The sequence below is a fragment of the Bos javanicus genome, chromosome 9 (genome assembly GCF_032452875.1).
Source record: "Bos javanicus breed banteng chromosome 9, ARS-OSU_banteng_1.0, whole genome shotgun sequence".
Classification (NCBI taxonomy): Eukaryota; Metazoa; Chordata; class Mammalia; order Artiodactyla; family Bovidae; genus Bos; species Bos javanicus.
Genome location: NC_083876.1, coordinates 7883276 through 7898425, shown reverse-complemented (window position 1 = coordinate 7898425; position 15150 = coordinate 7883276). Strand labels below are relative to the sequence as shown.

At 39.9% G+C, this 15150-nt stretch overlaps 1 protein-coding gene across 2 annotated transcripts in view; it reads right to left on the bottom strand.

Moving 5' to 3' along the window:
• The window catches only part of ADGRB3 (adhesion G protein-coupled receptor B3), an 881695-nt gene that overhangs the window by 426178 nt on the left and 440367 nt on the right, over positions 1 to 15150 (bottom strand). For both annotated transcript variants that reach the window (XM_061427126.1, XM_061427127.1), the window contains exons 12-13: positions 11975 to 12043; positions 6662 to 6770 (exon numbers count right to left, since the gene is read on the bottom strand). In XM_061427126.1, the coding sequence (XP_061283110.1) occupies positions 6662 to 6770; positions 11975 to 12043 (178 nt within the window). The remainder of the gene's footprint in view (positions 1 to 6661; positions 6771 to 11974; positions 12044 to 15150) is intronic.

The following is a 15150-nucleotide window of genomic DNA, read 5'->3' as shown; positions in this document are numbered from 1 at the left end:
AAGAGCCTCTTGATGAAAGTGAAAGAGGAGAATGAAAACGTTGGCTTAAAGCTCAACATTCAGAAAACGAAGATCATGGCATCCGGTCCCACCACTTCATGGCAAATAGATGGGGAAACAGTGGAAACAGTGTCAGACTTTATTTTTCTGGGCTCCAAAATCACTGCAGATGGTGATTACAGCCATGAAATTAAAAGACGCTTACTCCTTGGAAGGAAAGTTATGACCAACCTAGATAGCATATTCAAAAGCAGAGATATTACTTTGCCAACAAAGGTCCATCTAGTCAAGGCTATGGTTTTTCCAGTGGTCACGTATGGATGTGAGAGTTGGACTGTGAAGAAAGCTGAGCATCAAAGAATTGATGCTTTTGAACTGTGGTGTTGGAGAAGACTCTTGAGAGTCCCTTGGACTGCAAGGAGATCCAACCAGTCTATCCTAAAGGAGATCAGTCTTGGGTGTTCACTGGAAGGACTGATGCTGAAGCTGAAACTCCAATACTTGGGCCACCTCATGCAAAGACTTGACTCATTGGAAAAGAATCTGATGCTGGGAGGGATTGGGGGCAGGAGGAGAAGCGGACGACAGAGGATGAGATGGCTGCATGGCATCACTGACTCGATGGACATGGATTTGGCTGAACTCTGGGAGTTGGTGGTGGACAGGGAGGCCTGGCGTGCTGCGATTCATGGGGGCACAAAGAGTCGGACGTGACTGAGTGGCTGAACTGAACTGAGAGCAGCTGGAATGCATACACTTGCCCTCTCACTCTGGTCAGGTGAGACTGCACACGCCCTGTTCTGTCTGGGACTGCAAACAACGTCACATCTCCTGCTCAGTGACTGGCTTTATGCTACTGCCTCCAAGAATTCTAAATAGTTTTGAGTCATGAGTTTGACTTTCATCCCCAAATTCTATTTTCTACTATAATAAATATGCAAATGCTAAAAGAATGGACAGTTTCAAGAGAGAATGGTTAACAAGGCACAGGGGACCTGATGCTGAAGTATGAGAAGAGGTTTGATTTGACAATAGGGAGATTCCAGAAGGTTTTCTGAGAGGCATTTCAGGAAAGTGATGAAACATGGGGCTGAAAGGAAGAGAGGAGAAAATGTTTGAAGAGAAAGGGTAAGAAGTCAGTTTAAACTCTTCAAGGCATATTTTTCTTGACCAAAAATAACTTTAATGCAAATAATAGTAAGATATAGCCACACTGAGGTAACTGACAATATTTTTAAAAATATATTTAAAGATTCAGACTTTTACTCAAAAAAAGTCAGTCACTTCCTATTCAGTATATTTAGAACATATACAGTATATTTAGAATACAACAGTTTGATAAACTAAGGCATACTGAAATTTAAGTCTCTCTGTTGACATCAATGTTTCATATTCATTGATTTATTCAGTAATTATATAAGCTATTTAATAGTGTTTACTATGTGCTCACTAAATTTTATTCACTACAACTTATCATTTGTCTATTTGAATGTCATACTCACACAAAACATACAAAAAATATTCAATTATCTTATAAATTCATTGGCTTGTTTAACACCTTTGTTCATAGAATATTTTTCCCAAGTCTTATGTTAATAAACTTCTTGAGGTCACAAGTCTTTTGAGAAAGTGATCAGGGCAATGGACCTGTTCCTTCCCACAATGAACATGCTACATTTATACGAAAAAGTTCATAGACTTTTAGCATGTAAGAGCATCTCAGGTATCAAACATTGATACAGGTAGGGACACTTTCAGATAAAAGGAGCTTCAAAAGTTTTCATGTGAATTATTTCCGAAGAAAGTCTTAATCTTTCTAAGACATGTCAGTCATTTTCCTGCCATCTTAATCGATTGCAGGAAATTTTATCCTGATAAACAAGTGTTGCTCCCACAGGCAGTATCGGCTCCACCCTGCTAGTTTCTTTCAGAGCTTCTTTTTCATCATCTCAGCTATTTCATTTGCTATGTATGTGATCCTAACACCACCATCTCTGCTCCTAAACCATTCTACCTAAACCAGGAACCAGGAAAAACAGAAATACTGAACCTATATTTAAAGTTTAAATAAACTAAGCTATCAGCAAGGTTCTGAGACTCTTAATCATATGGTCTTTCTTTTATATGTGGTTATTCAACTCTTTTTTTTTTTTCCTCAAGAGTTTATCTCTATTCCCAGAAAAGTGAGGAGGCTGTGCATACTGGCTTTATTTTTAAAAAAAATTGTAATCTCTGAAAACATGATGATCTTTTAAAATTCTTTGTGGAGTCTTACTCTAACACACTAAACAAGAATAGCCAGAAGGAATAGCAAACTTTATTAGTTACTACTTTATTTTTCACTAACATGCTGTGTGTGTGTTTGGAGGCCTGCAGGCATGTATGTGTAAGTTCCATGTTGAATAACTAATATTTGGACTTAGGATATAAAATGAATGCTAACTCACACATTTCACAATTTGTCACTGCAAATTATTCTCTCTGGGTGTCCTTGTCCTAAATCATTGGACATACCTGACAAGACAGTATAGTCATGTTTTATATATATACTAGTATCAAATATGATAACATGAAGAATATGAATAGTAAGTAATTATTATTGGTATCCTCTAGCTTGATATAACTGGGTTGTGATGGCTAATTTTATGTGTCAACTTGACTGGGCTAAGGGATGCCCAGGTGGCTGGTCAAACAACATTTCTAGGTGTGTCTGTGAGTGTATTTCTGAAACAGACTAGTATTTGAATCAGCAGACTATAGATCTCCCTTACCAATGCAGGTGGGCATCATACCATCCACTGAGGGTCTGAATAGAACAAAAAGGCAGAGGAAGGGAGAATGTGCTTTCTGTTTAAGCGGAGACATTCATCATCTCTTACCCTTAAGACTCCAGCACTCCTGATTCCCAGGTCTCTAAATTCAAACTGGGACTTACACCATTGGCTTTCTTGGCTCTCAAGCCTTCAGGTTTGGACTAGAACAACACCGTCATCTTCCCTGGCCTCCAGCTTGCATAGGAAGATCTCAGAACTTCTCAACCTCTAAAATTGCATGAACCAGTCTCCCCAGATAAATCAATTTCCATGTATCTACATATATCCTACTGATTCTGTTTCTCTGGAGAATTCTCACTAATATATGGATATTCTTTGGAAAAATCTTAAATATTATTGAGGTTAACCTTCTTCTGGTCATCAAACAACAGTAAGTCAGTTCCTGTGCTAGTATTTGGAACAATAACAATGAATAAAATCTCTTCTGGCTAGTGTAATAATTGGGGGATATTTATGCACAGGACATAACCTTTTCTTATATGGACAGTCAGTGCTGCATAAACGAGCAGAAGGCCAGACAACCACACTGTCCTTACACAAGGCTGAAGGCAATATAGGATGATATTGGTTTTATTTGCAACATTAAACTGCTTTGAGTTACCATGCTTAATATACTTCTTTAATAATGATAAAGGAAGTAGATGGATCTAGGTAAAGCTTAATTTTAATACAAAAAATACACAAAGTTTTCAAAAATCTATTTGGGAAGTCAAAAGAAAGGTAAAGAGGAATAAACATCTGCAATTGATGGCTATTTTTGGAATTTTTGTTGTAAATAATACAAGTAACACAGGGAATTTGACATGCTACTATTCAAACAGCCTAGTTACTACACTCTGAGACTGGCTCTGTTTTTTAAAGTTTTCTTCCAAACACATTCTGAATCGGTGCCATGTTTTGATCCGATACTTTTAGCCAGTAATGCATTTTAGAATTAGATGTTAACATTTACAAAAATCAAGAAAACAATAGCTCTTTGCTTTTACCCTTTAGTTTTTTTTTTTTCCTTTGTAAATTATTTTGCAAATTGTCCAATTTTGCATAGCACACTTCCTGGTTCCTTCCTCCCCTCAAAATTCATAGTCCCTTAGATGAGTGGTTCCATCTTGAGTGATCAGCAACCCCAAAATCTCTCAAGGGTTTTCCTTTCATTTGCCCCAAATTCACAGCCCAACATGGCACCCCCTTTCCCCAGAGACATTACCTTTCCTCTCTTTGCCCAGACAAATTTGAATGGATATTTAATTTGAATTTTCTCTGATTTCTGAATCCGTCCTACTGAAAAGATACTATTTTCAGTCATTTTTTTTTTCTCATTGCCCATAGCAAAGACTGCTCCCTTCATCCCTGAACCAGAACAAGATGCTAGACATGCACACTGGGGAGAAGTCTGGGGTCTCCACCACCTCCAGAAAGTGGACTAAGACATAAGTCTAACTCAGAAGACATAAATCTAAGCCCAGGTTCGATTCCAGGGTCGGGAGGATCCCCTGGAGGAGGAAATGTCAACCCACTCCAGTACTCTTGCCTGGAAAATCCTATGGACAGAGGAACCTGGTGGGCTACAGTCCAAGGTATCGCAGAGTCGGGCGCGACTGAGCAACTAACACTTTCAGTTTCTTTCTAACTCATAAGACCTCGAGCTGCATAAAGATGGCCTAAGGGCAGGGAACCCTCTCCAGACCTTTGAGTACTCCAATACACAGGTTCTTATCAACTGAAGAATACTCCCGGTAGTCAGCCATCCATTACCTGTTACAAGTTGAGGCTACCCTGCTGGATGATATCTCAGAGTCAAATGAGTCCCTGTAGTTCTAAAGGACTCAAGTATAGAATGAACCACCACACCATAACCATAAGGAAGTTATGTTCTATAACAGTTGAACTCCCCTGGTTAATCCCTCTACCAAGTTAGGCCTCTTTCTGATCTGCAAACTAAAACTTACATAGCCTGTAAATACGAATGTGAGGTAAGATATCTGGATTTAAGCTCATCATTACCTACAGTTAAGGGTCTTTATGTGAAGACTGCCAAAACATGACAAATGAAAGAAAACGAGAGTCCCAGTAACATCATGAGAGGAATCTTTAAAGAAACAAAACTGTAAACAGTGCTGCGATGAACACTTGGGTACACGTGTCTCTTTCAATTCTGGTTTCCTCTATGTATATGCCCAGCAGTGGGATTGCTGGGTCATATGGCAGTTCTATTTCCAGTTTTTTAAGGAATCTTTACAATAGCCAGGACAGGGAAGCAACTTAGATGTCCACCAGTAGACAAATGGATAAGAAAGCTGTGGTACATATACACAATGGAATATTACTCAGCCATTAAAAAGAATACGTTTGAATCAGTTCTAATGAGGTGGATGAAACTGGAGCCGATTATACAGAGTGAAGTAAGCCAGAAGGAAAAACATCAATACAGTATACTAACGCATATATATGGAATTTAGAAAGATGGTAATGATAACCCTATATGCAAGACAGCAAAGGAGACACAAATGTATAGAACAGTCTTTCGGACTCTGGGGGAGAAGGCGAGGGTGGGATGATTTGAGAGAATAGCACTGAAACATGTAAATTATCATATGTGAAACAGACTGCCAGTCCAGGTTTGATGCATGAGACAGGGTGCCCAGGGCTGGTGCACTGGGATGACCCAGAGGGATGGGATGGGGAGGAAGGTGGGTGGGGCGCTCAGGATGGGGAACACATGTTCTCCCATGGCTGATTCATGTCAGTGTATGGCAAAAACCACTTCATGTTTAAATGCCATTCTCCCAAATCATCCCACCCTCTCCCTCCAATCCAGGTTCCATGTACGATACTGGATGCTTGGGGCTGGTGCACTGGGACGACCCAGAGGGATGGTATGGGGAGAGAGGAGGGAGGAGGGTTCAGGATGGGGAACATGTGTATACCTGTGGCAGATTCATGTTGATATATGGCAAAACCAATACAATATTTTAAAGTTAAAAAAAAAAAAAAACCCACTACAATATTGTAAAGTAATTAGTCTCCAATTACAAAAAAAAGAAACAGAACTATAAACCTGTATTTGCTCAATGCATATACTATTTAGGAAGAATATTTCTTTGTTCTTGCAGTTTTTCTTTTAACCACAAAGAGAAATATGCCATTCAGTTAACATAACTGCTGGAGGCAACAGCAGCCAACGGACCTGTGGCTTTGCTTCTCTGTGTAATGTCCCCTTATGAGAGACAGTGTTACAGGCGGCTAAAGAAGGAAAGATGCTTCCGTTTTACCTGTGCTAACGTTACGGATCTACTACAGAGGGATCCGAGAGACACACGGTGTCCAAGGACTCACTCAAGAAAACTTCAGCGGCAGCAGCACCGTGATAATGACCCCTAAAGGTCTCTCAAATGTCGTCCCACCCCCATGGAGACTGAGCACTCCCTTGGGACACTTAGCAAGAAAGTGGCTCCGCATCTTTGAGAACACTGTTCAGAAGCCCACGAAGGTTTATTTTTTATATAATCACATAGCATATACTGTATATTTTCAACATGAGATTGGACAGTAATAAATGCTTGGTATATTTCTGTGCAGATAAATACAAGTAGGCCTATGTAAATGTATACATACACACATACATGTGCAAGTGTGTGTGTGTGTATGTGGGTATAACACACATGTTGTTTGGCCCATCGAAAAACCAGACACGAAGTATCCATAATACATTAGCCACAATACTCAAAGATATGAGCAATGGGTATGACAATTAGAAACATATGGCTCAGATACCTGCAATGATTTTTTTAAATTTCAGTAATATTTTGGGAAAACATCCTATTTCTTACCTACATTTCCAGTCATTAAGTATGAATTCTGAAAGTCCATCATCCCCATTCCAACAATGTGTATAAAATCTTCAATCACCTGCATTAACTCTATCGAGCCTGGATAAATCTACAAAAATAAGCAAAGGTTAGATGGAATAAAAAAAATCTACATAACAGAAAACATAACGAGTTAAAAAATGACACAATGAAATAATAAATCAGCTCTGATTTATTTGAACATGTTTCTACAACTAGCAAAGCTGTAATTTTTGTTTACTTCTTAAATTTATGTTTATTAATTTTATTTATTAATATTTTAAACCATCTAATATTTGTATTTCTTGCACTAGTAGTTGAGAATAGTAACAAACATCACACAGCAAGAACTCTGGAGATGATAGGATACCATGATTGACACTTCATAAATCTAAGAGACTCAGACACCTAACACATTGTACACTTAGAAGTAGCATGTCTTCACTTTTGATGGGCTCCTTTCCTCACTTAATTACAACATAGAACAACCACTGAAATTTGAGGGCTTTTTACATTTTCTTTTCTTTTCTTTTCTTTTTTTTTTTTTTTACTTAGGATCTACATGATGAACACTGAGACAAAAAAAAAAAAAAAAGAATTATCAATACCATCATAAATATTTACATACTGTGACGTTCACTGCAAAATAACTATCTTGGGAGAGACACATTTCTAATAATTATAATAGCTACTGTATCAATAATAATGTTGGCAATACTTGGAAGATAAAAACAGCTCTAGTGTAGGTATCTTACATGTACATACACAAGATACCCAACACCAGACACTTCACAACACTGGAAACAGTTGTGTGTTTGCTAACAGATGACCTGATTCTGGCAATAGCTCATAACGAGTGGAATGTGAGGTCCATTTAAAAAGACACATGAATTTTAGCATGTGTAACCCATCATGCTGAAGAATTCAGCCCTCATTATATAACTATATTAAAGCAGAAAGTCTTTTGAAGTTAGGTTCATTTCTTTTAGTCATTCAGCTTCACTGCAGCTTCTAGCCATAAAAAAGTTAAGTGGATTAGAGAGTCTTAGTGGCTTCCTATTTGCAAAAGCTTGTGCAGAAGGGGAGGACATACTCTGATTAGCAGAAAGACACGTTGGGCAGGGTGGCCAGTAGAACCGTATGTATATTTACAGGAGCTGTGGCTGCACCAATCCAAAAATCAGACACTTCAAATGCATCATAGACTTACATATAGCTGAGGACAAGAACAATGGCTGATAGTTCAAAATGTATGCCATAGATAGCTGTAATTTTTTTAATTATGGAAAGATTTGGGGAGAAATGCTATTTCATTCCTACAGTTAGTCATAAACTATGAATTTTGAAGTTCATTCCAAAAATGTACAGGACATTTCCATCAACTCCAAACTTCCTCCTGCTACTGTATTTTTCCTTCTGTTTTTGTGTAGGTGTATGTGTCTATGAGTATGTGTAATATGTGTAAATACACATTAAATAGAAGAGGCTTAATTCTCCCTGTTGAAAATAGAGAAGAGACTCCCTCTGTAATTAACCCCTTGCTCCCCTCCCCTTTCTTAGGGGCATTTACTTTATAAAATGTTGTTGTTCAGTTGCTAAATTGTGTCTGACACTTTGCAACCCCATGGGCTGCAGCACACCAGGCTTCCCTGTCCTTTACTATTTCCCGGGGCTTGATCAAGTTCATGTCCATTGAATCCGTGCTGCTATCTAACCATCTCATCCTCTGTTGCCCTCTTCTTTGCCTTCAGTGTTTCCCAGCATCAGGATCTTTTCCAGTGGGTCAGCTCTTTACCTCAGATGGCCCAAAGCATTGGATTATTAGAAAATGAGTAACTGTTAAATCCTCTCTATGTCTTCTTTGAAATGTATGTAAACATTTTTGAAAGCTAAATAGCTTCTTCCCAACTTAAAGAACCAGGGATGTCTCTCAGTGGAAAGTGGTCATCAAGGAAGGTAGGACTTTATCTTGCATTGCTGTCGGGGGTGGGGAGGATCCTAATTCAGAGTTGCAAAACTGTCTGCAGGCATTAAGATACAAGAGCTTATTTTTTCTTTGAAGAAGTGAAGTGAAGTCGCTCAGTCGTGTCCAACTCTGTGTGATCCCGTGGACTGTAGCCTACCAGGCTCCTCCGTCCATGGGATTCTCCAGGCAAGAATACTGGAGTGGGTTGCCATTTCCTTCTCCAGGGTATCTTCCCGACCCAGGGATCGAACCCAGGTCTCCCACATTGCAGGCAGACGCTTTAACCTCTGAGCCACCAGGGAAGCATTTTTTTTTTTTTAAGTCAATTAAGTAACAAGATGGTAATCCCAATTATCAAGTGAATTTAGGATGAACTGCCTGTGACAAATGGTGTTATCAAGTCCTCTTAAGCAAGAACTAGTTACTGTTTATCTTGAGGACAGAGTGTAATGACTTGAATCCTGTTTGGATGTTTGAAAGGGTGAAGTTACTCTATATCTCTTAGCGAATTGTCAGTGATACACACCACATTCTGGCTTAATGCCTGTTCAGTAATAAAACTGCTTTCTTTGTCATCTACCTTTGGGGAGAGGTTTTCTAGGGTGGAGGCAGATTTTGTTTGTAGCAGATTTTGTTTTGTTTATATTTTCCAAGCAGATTTCCAATATCATAGAACAAGGGCTTATATATATATATATATATATATTTTTTTTTTTTTTTCCATAAAGGGTCAGAGAATAGCTCTGTGGCTCGTGGGGTGTCTGTTGTTCCAACACCCAGCTGTGTCCTTGCTGTACCAGAGCAGCCACAGATCCTGTGACTATCTCCCAAACTATTTACAAAATAGGTGTCAGGCTGGATTTGGACCAACGGTCACAGTTTGCACACTCCTGTAGAGACACACGAGCTTTCAGTATAACTAAGAAATGCCAGTCACAATATTATGATTGAAAATGACCCGTCCATTCCAACTACGATCTTAGCCTATAAAACAGTGCTATGTAAAATGCAGCCTTTTCCCCCTACTTTAGTATCCTGAGATTTTGGGCTTCCCTGGTGGCTCAGATAGTAAAGAATCCACCTGCATGAAAGAGATGTAGGTTCGATCCCTTGGTTGTGAAGATCCCCTGGAGAAGGGAATAGCAAGCCACTCCAATATTCTTGTCTGGAGAATTCATAGACAGAGGAGCCTTGCAGGTTACAGCGCAAAGAGTTGGACATGACTGAGTGACTAACACATATACTGTGGTTTTGGTAGGATGCTTTAGCTAAACATAATTTAGTCCTTCATAACTGGGGCTGATGTGCCATAAAAAAATTCTGGAATGACAGTTTATTGTCCAAAAGTGTGAATTCTTGATGGCAAAACCCTTCTGACTTCAATATTCACCATTTTATGCTGCTAGTTTTCCAGGTGCACCCAGACCTATGTTTTATTGAGCTATTCCTCTAAAATAGATAAACGATTCTCTCTATAGATTTTAAACAGCTCTTATTTTCAAAGAGTTCACCCTTAGTGTCAAAAACCTGAAGATTCTTTTATTACGTGGGTACATTTATGACAACACTGCTACAAAATAGTTGATTTATTTCAAATAGTTGTTTCAAAGAAGCATTAAAGATAATAACTACTGAAAATATATTTAAAAGATAAGAATATAGCTAACTCACAATCACAAGTAAATAGGGAGATTATGAAAGTAGGATTTTCCATTGACAAAAAGTTCTGCCAATGTTCACTGATTGTTCAAGTTGGGATCTCATAGTAAATAATACCATCTGATGAATTATAGTCTTGTTTTAAATAGGGTAGTATTCATTTGATCTAAATATATCCATAGTGAATAGTGACCAGAATTCTGATGCACTCAGCCTTTGCAGTGTGTTCTACCGAGAGACACCGTTTTCTCACAGTGAGTGAAGGAGGTTCTCCTCTAGAAGGAAGCCAAGGGCAAGTATATAATTCAAAGTAGTAGGAAAAGATAGATTTAGGGTCTTAGACTAAGCAGTGATTTTTTTATTTTTTTCTTGCTATAGCCAGAAGCACAGCACGTGTACCTGATAATGAGGTGGACCATGCGGGACTATTTTTAGAGTTCCTATGATAACAGACATAGTGAGCTTTACTGCTGAAGGCCCAGAGCATGATCACAAAAGGAAGAGCAGAGAGAAGAGGAGCTCCCTGAACCTCAGTAAATACTCTCAGTTTCAATACTGCACTGCTGTCTTGGATTTTTTAACAAGGATCAAGTATCAGAAGAAAACTTAAAGCCATTTAACATTCAGTTAAGTTAAATTTCAACAGGGTTTATAAAAATATGCTTATTCTCCCTTTGTTAACTTCTAACCCACTTTTTTTGTACTTAAGAAAAAATATTATTAACCACGCGTCAGTCAGTATGGCACAAATGGCATTTTTCAAATAATAACTAGAAAGATGGTAACGATAACCCTGTATGCGAGATAGCAAAAGAGACACATATGTATAGAACAGTCTTTTCGACTCTGTGGGAGAGGGAGAGGGTGGGATGATTTGGGAGAATGGCATCGAAACACGTATAATATCATATGTGAAATGAATCGCCAGTCCAGGTTTGATGCATGATACAGGATGCTCGGGGCTGGTGCACTGGGATGACCCAGAGGGATGTTATGGTGAGGAAGGTGGGAGGGTGGTTCAGGATGAGGAACACATGTACACCCGTGATGAATTCATGTTGATGTATGGCAAAACCAATACAATATTGTAAAGTAATTAGCCTCCAATTAAAATAAATAAATTTATATTAAAAATAATAACTAAACCAGTAAGGCTATTCGCTACAGTTTAACGCTTAGCAGAAAGAGAAAAAAGCAGAATACATTTTTTTTTACTAAGAATTCATTTTTACAACTCTTGGCATTGAATCAAAACAGACATCTGTATACATAATTCAGATTACACGCAACATTGCAGTAAATACAAATGATGTAACTAGTTAGTACCCCACAGTTTAGTTTGCAATATCTCCTTTTAGATTTGTTGTTTTCCCTATAGTCTATAGACAGGAAAGAAAATGATGGCTGAGCTGCATAGTCATTATCTGTTAATACCTTAAAGTTAGATATTAAACCTACACCATTTTTTTCACATTGTAAATATCATTCATTCCATAGATTGTCATGATAAAGGAGCTTATTTTTTTTCTCTAAATTTAGTATGAAATAATCTAGAATGACTTAAATTTTTCATTTTATGCTCTTGGAATAGCAAGCCGTTCCTTTTTTCACAGATTAAGAAGCTTGATTTAGCCACTTTCACTTTAAGTTCTGAAATAACCTGGTCTTACCTGCTGTGCATCTTCCCATTTTTCCTTGTTGTCTTCATCGAGAAGGTTGCTAACTATTTGAAAGAAGTTCTGTAAATTAAATTAGAAAAAAAGATTTAATGTTACATGAGGGAGCATACTTGCTGACAACATCTATTTGGACTGATAATGCGCTGAAGGTCTAAACACTGCCATATTCCTCGATGATACCAACATACTATCCTGGAAGATCTCTGAGGATCCCTCAAGATCCTGGGATTTCCAGTGACTTTCCTACGTATATATCCACCTCGGAAGATAGCAGAATAGGTACAACAGTTCTTTTCTCTCACAGTCATTTGTCCCTGATTCTGCTGTCTCATGCCACCATATGATTATTCCTTACAAAGAAGCCCTCTTTGCGAGCACCTGTAAGACAGCCCCGTGCGTGTCTTATTCAAGTGGCCCACTTCCCTGGGACCCATGTTCGCCTCTCACATGGCTGTGTCGAAGGGCATGACAGTGAAGGCACAGCTGATGAGTGAAGCCTTCCTCCGCGGACCCGGGCTCTGCCCTTTTTGCTGGCTATATTATTTTAACGGTTACAACTACATATCGTAAAGATGGCATGCAACTTTTCAACAAGCACTCAATAAATCTTGGCTATTTTCAAATCCTTGCTTTTGATTCCCCTGTCCCTTGCAGCAAGTCAGAACCAAGAAAGGAATGGTCACGTGGTCCTGGGGATGTTCCAAATCTTTGCCCTTCCCCACGTCCCTGATGACCCATTGGAAACCCACTGACAGCACTGTGTCCTGGGAGTGCTCACCACCAGTTTCAGCGTCCCCTTTCCAGGCAGGCAGGCACCTTGCAGGGTTCACTTTCTGTGTCACACACCCACACGGGCGGTGTTAATGCCTGGCACCTACACAAGGGGTGGTTACCAAGGATGGACCTCCCCGTCCTCTCACCTCTCTTTGTCCTCAAAACACAGGGGCCAGGAGAGGAAAGCCAGGGTGCCAGTGACAGGGTCACGGGAGGCCCAGGAAGTGTACAGTGAACCTGCGACGTCTGTGTAAAGCGACACGGATGGTGGTCCCCGCTGCTGTCCTTGGAGCCCACCTCTTCCAACTAGTCCGCCTGGAGTTAGCAGGAACACGGCCTCACTGATCCACTCAATACATTCGCTTGGGGCAGGTCTCCCTTTGGGGGGTTGGGGGTGAGAGCCAGAACTTTTTTACCTCCTTAGCCTTCCTCCCTCTCCAGCTGGCTTTTCAAAACAGGCCTTTATTCGAATTCTAAATTAATTGACCTGGGTGTTTTTAGAAGGAAAACAAAGCTGCTCCATTTCCTCCTGTGCTCTGAATCTGTTAGTATCTATATTTAATTGCCCTATTTGTGCTATTTATTTTAATAGTTCCTGGCAATCACATGGTTGAAACATGTTTTGAGTCACAGCCTCAATAAAAGTTACAGAATATTTTATGCAACTCTGGGGAAAGAAAAAAAAAAAAAAACAACGGGCAAGGCTGTGTGAGACTGGTTTTCTAATTCATTTAACGTTTTTGTACTACCAGCCATTTTTTCCACTTAAAATGTCCTGGTTGGAGTGATAACATTTTAAGAGCTTTGTCCATTGAGCTGTAACTCTACATAGGAGCAGAAAGAATTAACCTTCAGAGTTCTCAGATTGCCTGTGGCTGGTGAACTCAGCAGGGGATGTGATGCTAATGAGACAAAAGTTGCAGACTGTATCCCTGTTCACACCAGTGAGCAGAGCTGAGGTCCACGACCGAGCCCCTGCCAGCTCTCACACAAAATTCATGCCGCTCCTAATGAGGGTGCCACACGAATGGGAAGCAATTTGTGCAAATGCATCTCCATTTCTGGGAAAGCATTTCACAGAGCGTGTTTTACTAACAGAGGGTCAGCGACTCCGTGCTGTACGCCAAGGCCAGTGCGAGCACACGTGATTCTTGATCAAAATGATACATCCAGAGTTAGGTTTTTCAAAATCACCAGAGAGCATAATGTAAAAAACACAGATTTTTAAAATATACATTCAAGCAAGCAGAGAGTCTATGAAAGGCTGTTGGACCACTCTCCAAGGCCAGTAAATAGTACTTGACTCTATCGGCGAGGAGAAATAGCACAGAATAAAGCTCTCATTCCATCTTCCTGTGGCTTAGGTTTGGAAATGGCCAGTTGTGGGGCCATGCAGGTCACAGGACTTTCCACTTTCATGCATTGTAGAAGGAAATGGCAACCCACTCCAGTGTTCTTGCCTGGAGAATCCCAGGGACGGAGGAGCCTGGTGGGCTGCCGTCTATGTGGTCGCACAGAGTCGAACACGACTGAATCGACTTAGCAGCAGCAGCAGCTAAGGTCACAGGGGCTAAGTCAGAACATCCCAGGTGAGGGGGTGGGTAGGCATTTATGGGGATACTGGACTTTTCCTGTTTCTTAGAGTATCTTCCTCACATGCAATGCCTTTTTCACAGCAGGTGGTTAATAGGAAATAACAGAGTTATAAAGTCAGTATACCTGCATTTCTCCAAGACTCAACCATCATTCCTTGGAGTTGACCCTGCTCTAATCTGTCTCACAGACACTGGGGAAGAGGTATATGTATGGAATCTGGAAAATTGGGGAGAGACAGACATAGAGAATGGATATGTGAATGCAGGAAGGGAAAGGGAGAATGAGTTGAGAGAGTGGTGTTGACATATATACACTACCAGGTGTAAAATATAAAACAGCAAGTGGGAACCTGCTGTCTAATACAGGAATCAACTCTGAGCTCTGTGATGACCTAGATGGGTGGGAAAGGGAAGTGAAGGGAAGTCCATAATGGTGGGGATATATGTACACACATGGAGGATTCTCGTAGCTCAGTCGGTAAAGAATCTGCCTGCAGTGCAGGAGACACAGGTTCGATCCCTGAGTTGGGAAGATCCCCTGGAGAAGGAAATGGCAACCCACTCCAGCATCCTTGCCTGGAAAATCTCATGGACAGAGGAGCTGGTGGGCTGCAGTCCATGGAGTCACAAAGAGTTGGGCATGACTAAGCGACTAACACTTACTTAATTATTTACGGCTGATTCATGTTGTTGTACAGCAGAAACCAACACAACATTATAAATCAAGTATACCTTAATTAAAAAAATAAATATGGAAAAATGTATTTCAATATATCAATTCACCTTGACCTCTGCTAA